This window comes from Ursus arctos, unplaced genomic scaffold, assembly GCF_023065955.2.
Source record: "Ursus arctos isolate Adak ecotype North America unplaced genomic scaffold, UrsArc2.0 scaffold_36, whole genome shotgun sequence".
Taxonomy (NCBI): Eukaryota; Metazoa; Chordata; class Mammalia; order Carnivora; family Ursidae; genus Ursus; species Ursus arctos.
The window spans coordinates 21,974,186-21,994,721 of NW_026623050.1; the positions used below are offsets into that span (position 1 = coordinate 21,974,186).

The following is a 20,536-nucleotide window of genomic DNA, read 5'->3' on the forward strand; positions in this document are numbered from 1 at the left end:
GGAGAACTGTTTTGCCCAGGAACCAGTTAGAAAGAACGAAGCCCCCATCCTTATAGGCCCTTGCTTATTCCTAAGTACTGGTAAACAAGGCACTAGAAGGAAAAATTCTTTCCTGTTCACTTGAAGTCTGACCTTTTTTAATATAAATGCTAATGAAATATATTGTTTTCCATATGCAGATCCTTTGCAAGCAAAGAAAGTCAGAAAGGTGCCTCCTGGTTTGCCTTCTTCAGTAAGTACCCATTTTTTTGACTTTGTGGTAAACAAACCGATTTCAAGTATTGCGTATTTGCTGGCTGTAAGGATATATTCGATTGGTGTCAGCAGGCACACTTCACATAGTAACTGTTCACTGTTTAATGGAATCATTGATTGAGATAAATCCACATTTAATGTTAGGTTTTCAGATTTCTCTGCAGTAATTTGTAGCTTACTCATATGCTGTTACTCCGTGTCCCTGTCATTTGAATTCCCCTCTTGGGAAGAGGACTAGGCCGGTAGCTGTCAAAGATGATCTCCTGTACAGGTCTTTTGATGTTTAATTAGTCATTATGTTGCTGAACAGGAGGACAGACAGAGATTAATAGCTGAGAATCTTAGAAATTTACATTTGTAATAATCCCAGTGGAGCTAAAGACATTAAGATTCGGAGGACATGTTCGGCTCAGCTTGCCTCAGTAGGACTGAAGTTATTAATATGCATAAATCACCGAGTCAGATGTTCATTGTGAAGCCCTTGTGGATTTTAAAGCCTTCATTAAGCCTTTCCTAACTTCAGCCTAGCATCAGGAAAGCTTTCAAGCAACTAGTTTGTTGATCCCCCTTTGCTCAAAAAAATGTATCCTTTGAGAATAAAGAGCTTTCATGAAGGAGTTTGGAAAGGTTTGGTGAACAGTCATTAATGGCCATGATAATCTAATGCTGTAGGGGTGTTTGTGCTATTAAATATACTTTATTCTTTTAAAGAGTAAAAGTATTTGTAAATGAACCTACATCATAAATCCACCTACATTTTAAAAATCTCTGGTGTGAGAAGGGAAGGTTTTTTTTTTCTCCTTTCCCTTTGCTTAGAACAAACGGGGAGTGGGGCTTTTGGATTGAGGCCCCAAGCCTTGTAGGGTACATCTCTTTGTTGTGTAAATGGATGTTGGGCTTTTATTTGGCAGTACTTAACACATGGGCGCAGGTGCTGCTGGATGAGTCACAGCTCATCGAAGTATACACTGAATGGAATATCCGGCTTGGCAAGTAGTAATCTAGAAGGAGCAGCATGGATCTGAGCTTTTTATTTTTTATTAAGGCTGAAGTAGAGATATCATCTTTTTGGTTGTTTGCCTTCCTTCTTTCCTGTGTTCTTCCCCTGCCTTCTCTTCCGTGTGATACATGAAAACTCAAATTTGAAATCCTCTTTGAAACTCAGTTCCAGATGGATCTGAGTTTTATGCAGCCTAGGGCAGCTGTGCTCTGAACCTGCAGCCTACCTGGAAGGTTGGATTGCAGCTGCAGGCATTCTTAAAAGCTTTTGCTTGCATAAGCACTTGGGCCCACTAGAGGCTGAATAGCTGCTTGATAAACAAAATGAACACAATGCCTCAAATCATTATTCCCGAAGACAGGAATTTTTTTTTCAACAACAGCTAAAAATAGTTGGGCAATTTACATTTTAACAGTTGTGTGCTGTGCAGGGGTAGATGGTTCAACAGTATAACAGATGATTTCTGCTAGATTAACAGAAATCATATTTGAAACTGACAGAACTGCTAAAACATGTAACGGTGCAATTTTCTTGTAATTTATTGCCATAATTCTATGAAGGTAATAAAAGTTAAATTGCATATTAATATTTAGCAGAACTACACAGGTGAAAAAAAAAATCAGATTTGTAAATGAAAAATTCATCCTATTTCTCTTAGCCTCCTGACATTGATTTTAAGAAACAACCTACTTTCAGTGTTTCGTAGTTTTTTCATGTTGAAAACAAAAGGGTAAAATAGAACAGCCTGGAAAGAGTATACACATAAGAGGTAACCAGTATTCCCTCCAGTCCTAATCAGAACAGCATTCACTACTTGGAGGTAGTTCTCTCTACTGTCTAATGCGTCAGGACAAGCCACAGAGAAGGGGAGGGCCACCAAATTCTGAACTTTGATTTCTTTGAGAACCATTATATTGTGTTACTAACTACCTTACTCAGGATTTATTAGGTATTTGTACAGAACAGAATAGAATTCAGTGTCTTCAATTCTATATTTAACACCCGTATCAAACATACACTACTTAGAAACCATGCTGAAAATAGTATTTAGACATATTGAATGTTATTAAGGATATATGAAGAATAAATGCATTTTAATTAATTGAAAGTATATTTTAGATTAAATGCTATGTTGAAATCAGGTTTTTAAAGAGAATTTTTTTAAAACTTTAAAAATGATACTTTGATAAATATTACCAAAATAATAAACTTCTGAGAATATTTATGGATACAGTATTTACCTTTTCAGTATCTAAAGCAAATGGGAATTTAAAGTTACGGTTATCTCTTGAAATGCTGTTACTGAAATATATGCAATGTATAGACCTTTAACAATATGAATTGTGAAAAGGTATAAAAATGAAAATGGACTGTGTATACTTTATTTCATGACCATTTGAATATCATACTTCCCAAACAAAACTAGAAACTTGGCAGTAACATCTCAGATTTCACGGTTTGCTGCTTATCCAAAATATCTTTAATCATCTGTAAAATACATGTTGCCTTTGCTAAAGAAACAGTAGAAGAACTAGGTTAATACTGTACTACTCATACTGCTACAGAAAACAGTAGGCAGTTACTTAACATGCAAAGCATTGATAATCTATTTAGTTGACCACAGAGCATTGGTTAGAGGCCTTCTCTTTTTGTAAGTTATGATATAAATTTGGATATCATAAGCATAGAAATTTAGGTATCTGCACAACAACTGAATGGTAATTCCTGCATGTGGACAAAGGCCCAGTAAGGGTGTGTTGGCATCATTAAAGCACTATGGTCAGGAAGGTTAAGAGAATGATCTGCTCAAATCTGCTGGCTCAGTTAATGATTGACTGTACGACGCTGGACTTGTCAGTTAGCCCTTAGGAAGCTGAAGTGGGAAATCTGAATTTCCTTTCGGGCCTAAAAATGCTAAGTACTTACAGTTTTAAAACGGATGTGCCCAGTGTATAACCAAAAAGCATAGTGAGCATAGTTTTCTTCCTACTGATAAAAAAAAGTGTCCTTAAGCACATTACATTTTCCACTTGCTTTTCTAGATAGTTTGAAATACTGATCAGGGTAGACTGGTAGCAACAACATTAGAATGACGCTTAGACATTGAAAATTCTACCATATACACACACTATCAGTACATTCAAGGAACTTACCATCTAGTATGAGAAACAAGCATTCAGTGAATTAATTATATTGCAGTGAGGCAAGTAAAGGTGTATACCAAGCACTCCGGAAACATAGGGTAGGTAGAACTAACCCTACCTTGGAAAGTACTAATGGCCTTGGGAATTGACATTTGAACTATGTCCAGAAAGATGAGGAACAGTTCTTCTGTTAGCAAAGAGGGAGGATGAACCCAACAGGTAGAAGGCATAAACGTGAAACAATAAACACATGGTCAGGACACATCCAGAAGTACAGCATTACTGGGTTCTATACAAATATAACTTTTGTACTTTTCCTATAACAGACTCACTTTCCCACTCCAGGGGAGGATTGGGGAACATATAAAATCAGTCCAGATATGAAAAGGTATAAACTGTCACAGCAGTCTACCCTGGATATAGTCCTAAAGTATCCTGGCCAATAAATAAAAGGCGGCATTTGTAATTGTTAAGGTTTATCTGGGAGAATTTCAGAAGGCATGGTACTTTGACTTTGTGAGGTGTTTTCCTCCTTTTTTAGGGTTCCTGAGCTTCCTCTCCCCTTCTCAAACCACTAACTTTAGTCCTTGTTCTTCTCTATACATCGGTGGTTTTTCATCCGTATCAGATTTGTACTAGGATACGATGTTTAAGGAAAATTTTGAAGCACTGGTTAGGGGTTAGGGGCAGTTGTGGTTTTTTCCTAGTAATTAAGAAAGAAAGAAAGAAAGAAAGAAAGAAAGAAAGAAAGAAAGAAAGAAAGAAAGAAAGGAGGGAGGGAGGGAGGGAGGGAGGGAGAGAGAGAGAGAGAAAGGAAAAGAAAAGAAAAGAGAAGAAAAGGAAAGAAAGAAAGAAACATTTGTACTGTGTTTGTTAGCATCCTTTACAGCCTCAGTGCCACTGTCCTGGGGCAGTGTAGGTCTTACATGTGTGAGGATCTATATTCACCATTATCTGTACTATCTTAATCTTTAACTTTGTAACACACCTTTTTAAGATAACACCCTCTTCTTACAAATAAGGAAATTGAGACTCAGAGATACTAAGATCATACATACAGCCAAGATTACAACCTAATTTAGTATCAAAGACCATTTTCTGTTTGTTTTGAATGTTAAAGCATATTACATATCTTGGTTTACTCATAAAACATCCTGTTTAGTATATTAAATTTAAGCCATAGTTTATTCTGTCAATTATGGTTTTGTTGATCAAATTTATTTTTAATTAGCTTTGTTCTTTTAAGAACCTATCACCATCTGAAAGGATGATGCAGAAAAGCACAGACTTTCCAGTCCAGCAGATAATGGGTTTTATCTGACCTCAGCTGTGTTTTATTTTAAAACCTTGGAGAACTTGCTTTTAAGTTTTCTGAACACCAAGGAGAAAATAATGCCTGTCTCAAATGTTAGTGTGCAGGTATCCTGTGCTCAACATGTGCCCAGCATATAATAGACACTCAATAAAGGTTCTTTATTTTTTCTAGTTCCTACCACTGTAGCCTGAAATTTAAAGAACTTCAGCATTTCATTTTTTACCAAATGTTGCTGAAAAGCAAGCAAAAGTTTGAAAACATAAGGAGGAATAAATGTTAGACGGAAAGAAAAAAGTACTATGTTACCTAGACTTGCATATGTAATGTCTGTGCTTGGCACGAGTAGTAAATTGTAGCTGCTCTTATTTTTAGAAGGCATTCATTTTCAGGAAAAACCTGTAGGAGAGAAAATTTGTTGAATCAAATTCTGCCTAGAATTCATACTACTTATTTTTGTTTTCTAAACTATCAGGAGTCTGTGCTTTTTTCTCCCTTGTATTTTTATCATTGGTTTAACATCTTTATGTTCCTCTGAAGCATTTCTTAGATGGAAAGAAGTTTCTCTGCTCTTTATTCTTTATCTCCTAATTTGTTGTTAGTATTTTCAGACATAGATTCTTTTTAAAATATGCTGCAGAAGATGCAGAGTTCTGAGATAAGAAAGAAGCAAGACACTTTCAAAATTTTTATCACCAGAAAGTAAATACATAGACAAATTCCAGAATGCCTTTTTTAGACCCAAATTCTTCCTCAAGTTTTGTTCTTGTTCAGTAGTAGCACTTGAAAACATCTTATGAACATCAGATTTTAACATCTTCTTGAATGTGGCATGTATTCTTTATTCATTTTGAATGTAACTGGCTTGTAGTCCCAGACATAGGCTGATGACACAGTGTTTGTCTTAATCAAATGGCACCCTGTACTTTGTCCTTTGTTTTTGAGTGTGTATATATTTTCCCCACAAAAGCTATTACAGTTTATCACATAATTTCTTTGCTTTGTAGTTAAACTCTCAGAGTGTATTTTACCAGCTCAGGCATCAAGAAGGAATTTGTTTTGCTAACTCTTTACCCCTGTATGGAACTTGGCTTTTCTGAGGTGAATCAAAGCAGCCTAGAATCCACCTTTTCTTGCTCTGCTGCAGATAGGAGTTCCATATCTTTCGTTTGGTAATTGGCTATAGTTTAGAAAGTGATGCCTTCTTTCTCCCCAAATTTTTATGGGATTTTATATTGTTAGGAATGGCTTTTTTAAAAATTAGTGTGGATTTTGACTTGCACAACAACTATTTAAAAGATTACTGGCAATCTAAGCCATTAAGAAAAAGGTAAAGGGTTAGAACTATAGAGAGACTGTTATCTCGTTTATCCACGAAAATAGCAAGCAAGATGAGCAACAAGAACACTCAAAGGGAGTGTCGTATGCAAGTCACTCGGAAGCTAACAGAGTGATTGTAGACAATTTATCTGAGGCCTTTAAGACTAGGAGGAATCCTCGTGCTTCTGGAATAAACAGTAGTTATGGCACCAGCTTCAGCTGAGCTTTATGAGTGAACCCTCCATTTCTTGAACATGAGTTGGAATAGGTATTAGCTTAGCTCCTTTGGCCGACAAGCATAGAGGGCACAGAACAACTGTAGGTACTTGAGAGTTTCTTATTTCCGGCAGTTAGATAAGCTGTCTCTATTTGAAGGCCACTGTGATATAACATTTCCGAAGTGGCCGATTCTTTCTCTGACTTTATAGTTCAGACTGGCAGAAAAATCTTAGTATGTAAAGAGAATGGTTCTATAATCCATTCCAAACTTATATTCAGTTTAGCCATTGAATGAAAGATTTTCTTCATACATTAATAAGAAATAGCTTCTGTTTATGCTGACAGTAGCCACTGTTCTGAACAGTGTCAGAATTGTATCAGTGTAGATAATAGGCTTTTAATCCATAGTTCTAAGATGTTCATTTTTGTGATGAGCCAGTAATGTCTTTGATCTTATTTTAAGTCAAAAAGTAGAAGGATAAGTAACCAGCGAGTGAGTCCTATGTATCCAGTTGTTTGTACTGATGTGGTTGTACAACCACAGCAATATTTATTATTTTCTGACCTCTCTTATTTTTAAAAAAAGAAAGAACATCTGAATTTCAGAGCTGGCTTTTAAGGTTTCTTGAACTCTTCAGTTGCTGGTATTTCCGATCTTAAGACTTCACAAACCAGATGTAGGATAAGACCCAATGTGTCTTTGTGTGTGCAACTTGTATAGTTTCTAAAGTATACGTGGTAGTTGAATTTTGTGAATGCTTTTAGAGGTTAAGCCCACTGTCAAGGTGTTCAGCGTCAATAGAACCATGAAAACGTTTTTTTGTTGTCGTTTTAATCTAATACAATTGAGGATTATTTTTGCAACTATAGGAAAGAAGGAATAAATTGAGAAATTCCAAATTTTATCACTAGGGATGTTTGGGGCTCTGGGTTTCATTCTAAGTTAGGGAAGGCAGTTACATCCTAAGTAATTTGCTGACATGAAATTTGCCATCTCTGATATTCCCTTTGTTTAACCAGTAGTGATTTCACTTTGAAAAGTCATTTATTGTATTTGCATAGTACCTAATTTCAAGGACTGCAGTGTATGAGATATAGATAAATTCCTAGTTAGACTTCTAAGCATTTTAAAACAGTGTTAGTCCAAAGATAGTTTCTAATTTCTCCACTGTGTTTTATTTACTGAATAAATTTTAAACAAATTTTAATGTGTTGACCAAAGTGTTTGTCTTTTATCATCTGTAATTATTTTATTTTAAGATTTTTATTTATTTGAGAGTGGGGGGAGGAAGAGCAGAGGGAGAGGGACAAGCTAAGTGCAGAGCCCGATACAGGGCTCAGTCTGATGACCCTGAGATCATGACCTGAGCCAAAATCAAGAGTCTGATGCTTAACTGACTGAGCCACCCACATGCACCCATCTGTAATTATTTTAATACATAACTCAACATACCTATAATATGCCAATATTTTATTAGTGTTCAAAAATAATTTGGTTCTCGAAATTATGTTTCTAGAAATTTGCTAGAACCTGCTTACCTTTTTGTTAATAGCCTTTATTTCTACTCTACCTCAGTAATGTACTTGACTACGAGTCAGCAAACTTTTTGTGTAAAGGATTATGTATTAAATATGTTCGGCTTTGTGGGCCAGATGGTCTCTGTAACAACTATTCAACTCTGCTACCAGAGCATGAAAGAAGCCACAAATGATACATAAGTGAATGGACGTGGCTGTGTTCCAATAAAACTTTATTTGTAAAATCAAGTGGTAGGCCAGATTTAGCCCACAGCCATAATTTGCCAACCCCTGCATTAGACTTAACACAAGTTGTATGCTTAAAGTAGATGCATTTTTATTCCCACAGTGTAGTTCCTGTGAAAAATAGACCCAAAGAGAAACAAAATTAAATAAAATTAAACATTTTTTAGGCCTATTCTCTGGTTATTTATGGGCTTTTTAGATTCATTACCTGATGATATTCATAGTCCCTTCTTCATTTCCTTACCTGATGATATTCATTAGTCCCTTCTTCATTTCCTTAAGGCTCTGGGCACTGGGCTAGAGTTTATTGTATTGACAGAAACTTTCCAGAACTGTTATTTACCTTACTGTGACTGATAGTGGAAAAGCCTCAATGTATGAAATAGGTGGTACAGTGTCAATATTATTTTTCTAGATTTAAATGTCATATTACGTAATAATCAGGAGTGTTTATTACATCAAAAGCCTATGAATATATATATTAGAAAATGATTATTTAAAACAGGTTTAAAGTACTTAAATAATTTGATTTTGATATAAACTATAATTTTTTACTTAAACTTAGATATGTGGGTGCCCAATCATCCTCTTTTATCCTTGTCCAGTTTTCTCATAGAACCCAAAGCTAAAAGGTTGTTCCTAACAGCAAGAGAAGGAATTCCAACCCAAATTGATTGTGAAACAGATTCTGTTGAAACAAGAACACTCTCTAAACATAAATGCTTCATATGAAACAAGAGAATCTTCCATCCCATGACTAGAAAAATCATTTTTCAGTGTTAATCTTTATAAATTTAAGTGAATATTTATGGCTTATTTAGTTCCCCTTTTAGCTTTATGATGGCTAGTATTAAATAATAAATAAGTAATAAAACTCTTATCAAGTTTTCTGACTTATGCTTCATAATTTTTTAAATTATTTAACTTGATATTATTTGAAATCAAGTTATTTTTTCCAACATCACCAAAGGTATTTGTTTATTTTATTTAAAGATTTTATTTATTTATTTGACAGAGAGACAGCCAGCGAGAGAGGAAACAGGCAGGGGGAGGGGGAGAGGAAGAAGCAGGCTCCCAGTGGAGGAGCCTGATGTGGGGCTCGATCCCAGGACTCTGGGATCACGCCCTGAGCCAAAGGCAGACGCTGAACGACTGAGCCACCCAGGCGCCCCTATTTGTTTATTTTAAAACCCAGTAATTTGAATAAGCATTAGAAACGCTTTGATACTAGAGTGGGCTCCATTTACTAGATCTCCCATGACTGGAATATGAATCCATTCTATTAAAGTAAGTAAATTTATATTAAGTGCTTATTATGAGTGAAGAATTATTTTAGGCTTTATGGATTTAAGTATGAATAAAGCATGGACCCTTGTACCCTGTCTTCACGATGCTTATAGTCAAAACATGACTTAGACCTTTGGTAAAAAGTAATTTTGCAATTTTTTTTCTATTGAGTAGTTGTTGCCCTCTGGGCATATCCAGGAAATGCTTTTTGAATTAAATTAAAAGGAAAAAAATAAATACTGTAAAGCCATTATTTTATGTTATCTATAATAGGGAACATCATCTGTTAATGACTTCCTGCTCCAAGCTGTACTTTTCAACTTCCTCCTACTCCAGCTATTCAAATCATCAAAAATATGTTAACTTCTTTCCTTTGTATAAGAAGCTGAGTTATTTGTCCTACTTTTTCTCCTCATTTATGCAGTTAATTCCTGGTTATATACAATAGTAGGAGTAAATTTGTTTAAAAAAAAAAAGTAAATTACAGGTTATTCAGCCATTACTCTACAGTGCGCTGGGATTGACCTAATTGACAATATAGGGTCATGAGCCTCATGTGACAGAGGAGTATGGAAAACCAGAATACAGGAAACCTGTTCCTAAAGGGAAAAAAAGTTATGGTTTCACTGACATAAAAGTGAAACAGTGGTTATCTTCCCATATTTAATTCCTCATACTAAAATTTTCAGAAATTAGACCATTTGTCATCACCTGTTGCTATCATCATTGTCCAGGCCCACCTTTCTTTCTTTCCTGAATTATGGCAACATCTTCCCAACTAGTCTTCAGTTTTCCTTCAGTCATTTTTTTTTTTTTAACACAGGAAGATTCTTTTAAAATCTAAATCAGATGATATTCTCCTGTTCAAAATCATCCAATAGCATTTCTTACCACTATAAAACCAAAGTCCTTAAGATGGCTTTCAGGACCCTTCTGATCTACCCCCGCAGATATCATATTCCACTAATTTACCCATCTACCCAAACACTAGCCCTTTTTTACTGCTCCTTAAAGATACCAAGCTGCCTTGGAACCTTTGCATTTACTCTTTTCTCTGCCAGAGCACACCTCACTTAGTATCCATGTAGTTAGTTTCCTCACCTACTTTTCTCTTTGATCATATATCACTTTATTGCTGGGGACCTTTCCTGACCAACCTATATAAAATGGCAACAGGTCTCCATCACCCCCTCTTTTCTAACCTGCTGTATTTTTCTAACACCTGTTACCCTCTGATATACGAGGATTTGTTCATCTGTCTCAACCAGGAGAAACTTGATAAGGCAGGAGTTTTATTTATGTTGTTTCTTGCTTTATAGCACCTAGGTGCATAATAGATGCTCAGTGAATAATTGTTGAATAAGTGAACAAACTCAAATGATTCGCAGTATAGTCATGGCTCTTTCATCCTGGACCATGCTTAGCTGAGTTGTCTCAGAAGGCAGAAGCAACATACTTGGTAATCTGAAATTAAAATATCCTTCAAGATGAACTAGGTATATTTTATCCACTCTATTATAAGTGTTTAACATGCTTAAACCTTGTAAAAAGCTTTTCAGGAGGAAAAGAAAATCTACACAATTTTTTATCAGTAAAGTGGAAGTCTTTTCAGTGGCACAGATCATTGAAATTCTTTCCATGTATATAGACGTAATCTTTCCTTCTGTTAGATACGTTAGAGTTAGGAAGATCTGCATTTGGTTTTCCATGTAAGGTCTCAGCTTTTGACAGTTGTGTTCTTAAATTCAAATGACCTTTATTCCAATTTTAACAGCAATAATAGTTTGAACCTTTATATTTATATATTTATATATATATATATATATATATGTCTTTATATTATATATAGTATATCAATTATTTCAATCTGAAATAACCAGTGTTAGGGTAAACAAGTGTTCTCAAGATCTCACACCTGTAAAGGTACTATGGTATTGCTACCTGCTTTTCACTCTTTACTTTCCTATTGCACCTAGTAAACTTTCCAGCCTACATGTTTATTACAGAATATACCTTTGTTTATAATCCACATAACAATCTCTTTTATTGATCTACTAAATTCTCCAGCCAAAAAGCACAAAGAAGCAACTCACAGGCCCAGAATTCTTTATTACAGAATAGAGCAAGAGCCGCAACCTACTTAATTACCACAGGCTCCCCATTGACTCTTTAACTTTTTGTTGCTTACTAAAATCATAACAAAACCATCTTTGTAGAGGCCTGCATGTTTATTTGAAGGACATGGCCAAAAATCTTTTATTTTCCAGATGAGGCTACGTGAAACACAAATTGTCTGGCATGTAGATCAAATTGTACATTACTGAGAAATCAAAATTGTGGGGCTCCTGGCTGGCTCAGTGGGTGAAGCATATGCTCTTCATCTTAGGGTTGTAAGTTCCAGCCCCATGTTGGGTGTAGAGATAACTTAAAAATACAATCTTAAAAAAAAAGAAAAAAATCAAAATTGATATTGAGCTAATTAAACAATGACAAAGTTAGATAAGAGCAGTCACCTATTGGCAAGATGTTAATCCTTCTCATTTTTTTTTTTTTTTTGCATTTTGTTTTATATACTGCATAGCTATTTAAAAAGATGTTAGTTTTATCTTTTTTTAAAGATTTATTCATTTGTTTTAGAGAGCACAAGTGGGGAGGGGCTGAGGGAGGGAGTATCTCAAGTAGACTCCACACTGAGCATGGGGCCTGATGTGGGGCTCGATCTCACAACCCTGAGATCACAACCTGAGCCAAAACCAAGAGTTGGACGCTTAAATGACTGCACCACTCAGGTGCCCCAAAAGATGTTAGTTTTAAATGAAAATATTATAGGTAATAGAAATATATAACTAACCCCTTATAAAGATACTTCATTTGCTAGCATAAATGTTATTAGAATATAATAGCATTTAGATTCAGCTTGGGACTAAGAAGTTGTAATTATGTTTTTGGATTCCCTTTTGGATCAACCTTTCATTTCATGTAAGGCTCTTAAGCTTTTAATTATGCCACTCACAGACACAATTATAGAAATACAATTTAAGGTTGGTGTGGACTATGGGTCTCATCTATGCCAGTGAGTCACAGCCCTGGGTCTTCAAAAATACTAATACAAGAAGATGTAAAATATTTGTATAGTTTACTGAAATAAAATTATCCATGGTCTGTAAAACATCACATTTCTTTCACTAGAATGATTTCAGCTCAGCATGGCAAAGTTTCATTTCCCTTTTAATCAGAAGTTCTGAATGAAAGTTATATGGCTTTGTTGTTTTTTTAACAGGGAAAAATATTTGTTATAATTTAATTAAAAAATTGAGAGACAGAAATATTTCAAAATAGGAATTCAGTGTTTTTGGGTGGAGTAGATAATAAAAGGTTTTATTGGTGGTGAAATGGCTAGGAAATCTTTGGCCCAATTTAATGCCTGCACTTTGCAGAAATGGAAACTTATACTCCGAGAAATGGAGTGTCCTACCCTTAGCTCCCATACCTTCTAAGAGACAGAGTTAAAACCTGGATCCCTATCTCCTGACTCCTAGTCCAGTGCTCTTTTTCATTATATTGTATGACTCCACAGTGTCTGGAACCTAAGCAGCCTGTCTCACATTACAGAGTACTAATGAGTGGTCAGGAGAATACTTCTGCCATATTATATGTACTTGTAATATAGATACTGTTGACCTTAATAATAAAAGTTATGTTACCAGCAAAAATGAGTTTATTTGGGAATAACAGAGAATTGCAATTCAGGACAAACAAATTATGGCAAAACCATAGGTAAGTCCAACAAAGGAGAGGAATATTATTTTAGGGAGAAAAAGAAAGTTGGGGAGGTTGTTTTGAAGCAAAGGCCCTCAGAGACAAGCAAGAGTTCCGGGTGAAGATGTTTCTCATTGATGAGCTGCGGAAGTAGTCAGTTTCTTGTAGGAAATGCAATGTAAATCTTTCCCTGTTGAGCCCTGTAATTGATGATTTTTTCCAGTTGAGGATTCTTCTGTTAGGGGTCTATAATTGACAAACTTTCTTGTAATTGACATTGACTGGTATGGCTCCCCTTCCACCTCCCCTCACTTTACTGAGGTTTCCTTTTAATAGTTTTCACAGTTCATAGAACAAGTAAGTTAACAGGTTTCTTCTTTCAAAGTTTTGTTGCTGTTTCCCAGTCTGTCTGATAAAGGACACTTGTTGAGGTGGCATTATTGCCTTTCCCAGTGAAGTTTTGTTTTGTTTTGCTTTGTCCAGTGCTGAACTGACACCATCTCTTATTTCCTCCCCAGTTTATTATATCCTTCTCAGATGTGTTTTCAAAATGAAGTATTATTTGACTTTTGTTGAGAATGGTCACCAGAATTTAATAGTAAGAAACCATTCTTTTTAGGATAGTTTTTTCCATAAATTCAGGATCTGGGTAACTACTTCTGATGACTGTGTGATTACCTGATTACAGATATGAGGCGGGATGATTTGGTACTCTAAATAATTAATTCATTATAGGTACGAAGTATTTAAGAAATACTTGATTATAAATATGAGGCAGGATGATTTGGTAGCCTCTAAATATTTAATTAATTATAGATATGAAGTATTTAAAAATTACTACCACGAACAAGAATTTTTACTAAAACACAAAACATAGATTGGGGCCAGAAATAGTTTAATGTATAAGTCACTTAGAGCTTTAGATTGCAGATCCTTAAAATGGCTGTGGGCTAAAATGCAGGTGTTACTTTTGGTCTCTTTAAAAATAAGACGTAGTATCTTGTTGCTCTTCCATTTCTCAAAAATTGAAAGGATCTAGTGCTTTCCAACTCAGAAGAAAAAAACTGCAGAAGAAACAAACAAAATTGTGTGGCACTTTCTCTAAGTGAGAGCTAACTTAACCTAAGACCAAATTGTTTACCTTTTACAGATGACTTTAAGTAATAGCTTAGTTTGCTTACAGTTTTGTTTTTGGGTTGCCTAATAAGTCAATAGTGAAAAACTTTGTCTTGAAAGCTCTTCAGAAGTGCTGGTTTATTGAGGAATTTAGAAACCTGGGTGTCCTCCTCACCATTTTTTTTTACATGCACACACACCATTAGGCAGTCCTGTGATTATAGAGCCATCTGCAGGAAAATTATCAAGTTGCAACGTAGTTAATGATTCTCTTACCATGTTATTTCAAGTGGCAAATGAGAAGTGACAAACTGCAATTCATGTAGGGAAAGAAGTGGACAACCAAGAGATGTAGGAATTACTAGGGAGGGGGAGGGACCCCTCCTTTAATTTTTCAAAGAAAACTGCTTTGTCATAGTGAGTTTGTGATCAAAAGAAACATGCAATTTGCTTCAGGTTTTACATATTCTTAGTAATTACAGTTCTATCTCATCTGAAGGGTGTCTAATGATAGCCTTTGAGAGGCTTTGTATGATCTGTCAGCTCTTTCCGTATTGATATCAGGAGGATGCTATTTATTTACCCCAAAAAGATTTATTTGCTTTCTCCTCCAGACTTATGGTTGTTTTTACACATCCTCATTATACTCATATGGTTGTCAAAAGAGGAACTAAACAAGTGTTCTTTTGCCCTGTAAATGCAGTTTATATAGCTCATTCTTACCACTGGCTGGACAGATAGTTTTTTTCTGTTTTGTTAATCATTAAGCATCTGTAAAACTCAAGTTAGACTTGAGATTTTTGTAAAGAAGCAGTAAGAAATCTGATGTTCTGTTTTGGAGACAGGTAATACTATTTGTGAACTTCGGCGTTGTTTTTACTCTGCTCTGAGTACATGTTTACATGGGTGTCGATGCTCCTCATATCCAACCAATACCGAAGTAAACTGTACCAGTATTCGGACCAATCCATAATATTATCCACTGTAAGTCTGGTTATTATCTGGTTTGGCTAAGATTTAGGTAAAATTAAGGCATAATTGGAACAGTTTTTCAGAGTATCATCTGAGTAAAAAACACAAAATAAAGTCTTTGATTGTTAAGATTTTCATAGAGTGGAAAGACAGTATTTGGAAGCCCCTTACTGATTGAATGGTATCAGCAAAATTAGTGACATTGTTGTATTAGAAGATGCCTTATATGATTTCACATCAATAGCATTATTATCTTTAAGTAATATGCATTGAATGTTAATCGGTTGGTTTGAGAGAGGTGAGGTTTTTTTGAGATTATTTAAGAGAGAGTATGAGCTGGGGGGAGGAACAGAGGGAGAGGGAGAAGCAGGCTACCCGCTGAGCAGGGAGCCTGATGTGGGGCTCGATCCCGGATCAGGACCAGAGACAAATGCAGATGCTTAACCAGCTAGCTAAGCCACGGAGGCACCCCAAGAGAGAGATGCATTATTTTGCTAGAGTTTTATATTCTTGTTTTCTCTTTGCAAAAGTAAATTTTCTAAATTGTGAGGGTTTTAGAAAAAGACCAGAAGCAACTTCCTGAACACTTAGAAATGACTTTAGTAACAAAGCAGCATGTACTAGAAAAATCTACAATACATTGTTCACATAGAAAACCTGGTATTGTATCTGATTTAGTTAGCCAGGCTAACTAAAATACCGCACATTTAGGAGACCACATTCATTCACAGGTCATCTCTCTAAAAGCTAAAGAAGGAGGAGGAGGCATTGGGGAAGGATCTTTTGCTTTGAATCTGCCCACTTGTAGATTTCTATCACTTATTATCCCTCTTAAACCTATCCTCACCCCCACCTCCCTTGCATCCAATAATTTATTAGTTATTTACTGAGTTTCATGCTTAGGAAAACGCAGAGCTCATTTGTGGAATTACTCACATGTGAACTTTGTTTGGCTTTATTTATCACTCTGAAAGTCTTATTTTCCAGGAATTGATTCACTTAGAAATAATGTTGAAACTTTTCATGAGGAATCTTCTAACGGGTTTTAGATTTACTTTTCTAGCCAGATCTTCTGGCCTTTTGGGACACCAGAATGTTGCCTCCTTGTTTTAGAAAAATGTACAATAAAATTAACTGTTAACTGACCTTTATTAACTAATTAGTTCAAGATGTGTAATTCAGTTCAATTAAAATTTTCTTTTGAAAACTTTTTAGAATTTTAGGTCACTCTTAAAACATTCTTGCTTAAGAATAGTTTATAAAGCAGGTATGAGAGTTATAGTGATCCAAATAGGGAGAAAGAAGAGCGAACAAAATAGATTAAAATAAAATATTGCATAAGTAATTCCATGAAATTTTACATAGGTCTTCAAGGAAGATATGTCTGTTTCCCACCCAACAGAAAAATGAGAAGGAAAAAGGAAATTTTACATGGGGGCTTGGAATTTAAACAGAAGCTGCCAGAAAGTCCGTATCTAGTAGACTTTTCGAAAACATCTTTTCCTAAATCTTCAGTAAAGAAGTAAAATTGCTTAGACAAAGTACATTATAGCTTTGTCTTATCTAGTTTAGGTCTGTGCTTGATCAAGGCTGTTGGAATGACAATAAACATCACATCCTGAACCATTGAAGGAAGGGGAACTGTATTTGAAAATCGGTGAAATGCAATAATCCTCAAACCAGAATCATCAGTTTGTTAATAAAAGATGTATGGCTCCAAGTCATATTTTTTTCAGGGTTTTGTGACATTTTCATTAATCATGTAGCCCATGCGTACAGTAATGCCCATTTTGTTATAAAACTTGGTGATTGTTTAGATTATTAGACAAGGTAGCGTGAATATTAAGTCAGATCACATCATCTTAGAATGACACATAAGTGCTTACATAGAATCGTTGGTGGAAACAATTCACGATAAAAAGTGCAGGACAGTTCAGAGCTCCTGTGCAGACTGCACGTCTGTCTGAAATCAGGTTTAAAAAGTGGCCCTGTCTCCAGCTGACTCGTTTTGTCAGACTGAGTCACAGGATTAACCCTTGACATGTTCCTTTAAAAAAAAAAAAAAGGCAAAGATTAAACAACTGCATTCACTAGAGCAGCACTTGATCCATCTATATGCCTTTTTTTTCCTGTAATATGATTCTTCTTCAGAAAAAAAAGTGTGCTGCAGCTGTTGCATAGATTAAATTAGAATTTTTTCAAAAAATATTTTTGAGGAAGAGAAAAAAGACTTATCATAAAAGATCATTTGTAACTGTGATAAAATGACAGTCTGTGTCAACCAGTTGTAGTTTTTTCAGGGTAAGGCCGACTTCAAAAAAATATTTGGGGGTAACAAAAGGCCTTGCGGTAGCACAAGTAGACTATGGGAACATTTTATTTAGATTACCACCCTTCTCTTGATGATTTACTGTGTTTGAAAAATCAGTTTAATGTCATATATATGTAGCCCTCTCTAAGTTTCTGCTTCCACCTTCGCTTCAGGCAGTCGTGTATACCAGCTGAATGTGTTGTGTACCAGGGAAGAGGAAGGTGTCTTAAATACACATGTATGGATTTTTGTATCTCTGTTTTTGAAAGCAGGAATGAAAAAGAGAAGCAAAAGCTTTTAATTACTCAACTCTGTTTAGAAACTATTAGGTTTCACATTCAGGTTTCAGCTTTAATAGCAAATTTCTCCAGTTGCTTAATAAACTACTTTAGAACAGTAAAAGATGATAGTGTCTGACTTTACTCTGAACTTTTTAAAAATATGTGTTTATTCCTTTCAGAGTATCATATAGTTGTCTCTAAAATAAAGAACCAATAATGAAATACTACAAGTTTCACTGTGCTCGAACAGCCAAGATTGTATAGTTGGGTTTACATGATAGTGTTTGTTTTATCAGACGAAGTAGCACTGTTCTCTGGCAAGCCTGGGAGAAATGAGCCTTAACCACTGTCAGTGGGTTTTGTTGTTGTTGTTACCAATATATAAAAGTTGTCTCAAGTTGGGGCAATGATTATAGGAAGAAAACGTTCAAGTATTATCAGTGTTTTGTGGCTTCTCTCTTTTCCCCATTCCTCCTCAATTTCTATTCAAAAGTAATTTTTTAAATTTTTAGTCATTAAGAGAAAAAGGAAATTTTATTTTAGATGATCCATTTCCCTTTTTTTTTTTTTAAGAGTAGCTGTTCTGTCAGAGAACGACTATCTATGAAAGAGTAAAATTTACTTGAATGGTTTTAAGGCTTGGCATTGTTAATTGTAAATCAAAGCTCTTTACACAGTTCTCTAAGGATTGAAATGGGTCTTTGTGGTCTCTCAGGAGGGAGGAAGTTACAGACCACTCTGCAGACTGGCATTTTAATAGTCTGCTGTACAGTGATGTTCTTTTGCAGCTGCTGCTTAGTCTTTTCTGTATCTGGAGAATGTGGGGAGGTTTTATTGTTATTCCGAGACCGTCAGCTTTTAAACATTGCGAAGTTAGCTGGCCTTATTGTCTGATTTGGTTTTATTACTATAATTTGATCAGTATGTTTCATAAGAATGGGTTGGGGTTTTTGTTTATTTTTTGCCCTCTTATTGAATGTTTCTGGAGTATTTTTTAGAAGAGCTTTGCTTCGTGAAAGGTGCCTTTAAAAAAAGGTGATGTGCCCCGTTTTGCATCTTGTTAGCTCTCCTCTGATTGGCACAGTTTTGTTAGAACCTACAAGGCACAGGGAGAGGGAGAGTAATACAAAGAGGTTTTGATGGGGAGAAAGGAGAGAAATGTTTCTATTTTGTTTCTCTGGGTTAGAATGCAGACAAATGCAAAAGACAAATTGAAAATTTTTTAAATAACAAAATAATACGTGGGAAAAATATGTATTTGCAGACAGTGTCTAAAACCTTTTGACTTGTAAGCATAATAAAATGTTTAAGTCTGTGAGACATTTACTCCTGTATCTTATTTTTCCTTTTTGAGAAATTTGAGCATTAACATAAAAATATGAATATAAAAAGTATTCTTTAAGAACAATAATGAACTTGAAGGAAAGACTTCTCAGAAACCTTTTTTGGTTTATCAGCTATAGTGCACATTTTGTCTGTTATACACACCAGCCTTTCATACTTTTATATAAGGGAAAACAAAACTACTACTATTTATAAGAGAAAATAAAACTACTACTATTTAACTACTGAATTGCTTTTACATATTAGTTGGTCTAGAAGAGTGTAGTCCATTATAAACTTTTAATTTGTGCTGTGAATGAGAAATTTAAGGAGATTTATAACTGAAAATCTGTATTATTAAATAGGTCTGTTTTTAAAAACATTTATTTTCAAGATAATTTTTTTAAGTTTTTGTACTGAACTTTTCATGAAATGTGCTCCTTTCAACATTTTTTTCCAATATGATTTTTATAACTTTAAAAAAAAAATCATGATTTGTACTAGCTAGTTAAGAAGTACTTACGTGACGGGTCCGCTTTCTCCAGGAAGTGATTTTGTACAAGGCTTAACTGTCTAGATCCTTCTTGTTACACATGATTCAGTGTTTCCAATTCCTGATAGCTTGATCATGTGTTTATCAGGGTTGGAAGCAACTTTAGACCAGGCCAGATGGTGATGTTGCTAGAGGTGTAGCAAGCTGGGCTTCCCTGCCACCTGTACTCTAATTTAATTAAAACTAAAAACAGATTAAGAGAGGTCAGTTTGCCTTTCTTAGAGAGAGAGAGAGAGAGAGATATCATATATATGACAAAATTAACAATTTCTTGGGATATTTATCTCTAAGACACTGTGTATCTCTTTTCATTATTTAGCATTCCTAAGTGGCTTGTATTTTTTTAAATACCCAAACTTTGTCTTATTGGTATCCTCCACCAATGCAAGGACTTGATAGAAATTGAAAGAGGTTACTTACAGCATAAACCCTCCCTCTCTGCTCTGTGAGTTGGTTCAGTCCTATTTTGCATAAGTTCCTTTTGAGTAGATCCATGTGTGGATGCATAGTGCTGAAGACTTAACTCTGTTTGGCTGTGTGGATGTATGTCTTGGAGAGAAGCTGTGTGCATTAGCTGCAAACTAATATTTTCAAAATCAACATGTATTGTGCTTATCCTGTCCCTGGAATGGGCAGCAATTCTTTGATGTATTACTACAATGGGAAAACGGTAAGTCTTTTTCTTTGTTCATATAGCTTCTAACTGGCTTGTTTAATGGAAAACAGTGTAGATTAATTGCTTTTTACTAAAACCTGTGAGGTTTTATCATTTTCTGCAATACATTTAAACTATGTATTTCTTTGTAAGTAGCGTCAGTAAAGTTGCCTTTGACACTGTTACTCAATAGTTGTTGGCTTTCATTTTTAAAAAAGGATAGAAAATAAACCTGAATTTGTGAGTTACTATTTTTAATGCCTGA

General features: G+C 35.1%; 1 protein-coding gene across 7 annotated transcripts in view; it reads left to right on the forward strand.

The window, feature by feature from the left end:
- The window catches only part of TCF12 (transcription factor 12), a 374,787-nt gene that overhangs the window by 297,125 nt on the left and 57,126 nt on the right, over positions 1–20,536 (forward strand). For 5 of the 7 annotated variants that reach the window (XM_057306207.1, XM_026518560.4, XM_048219597.2 and 2 more), the window contains one exon: positions 180–232. In XM_057306207.1, the coding sequence (XP_057162190.1) occupies positions 180–232 (53 nt within the window). Of the gene's footprint in view, positions 1–179; positions 233–11,208; positions 20,287–20,536 lie in introns of those variants that run through there. The other 2 variants (XM_044391041.3, XM_026518563.4) reach the window with 2 other exon arrangements.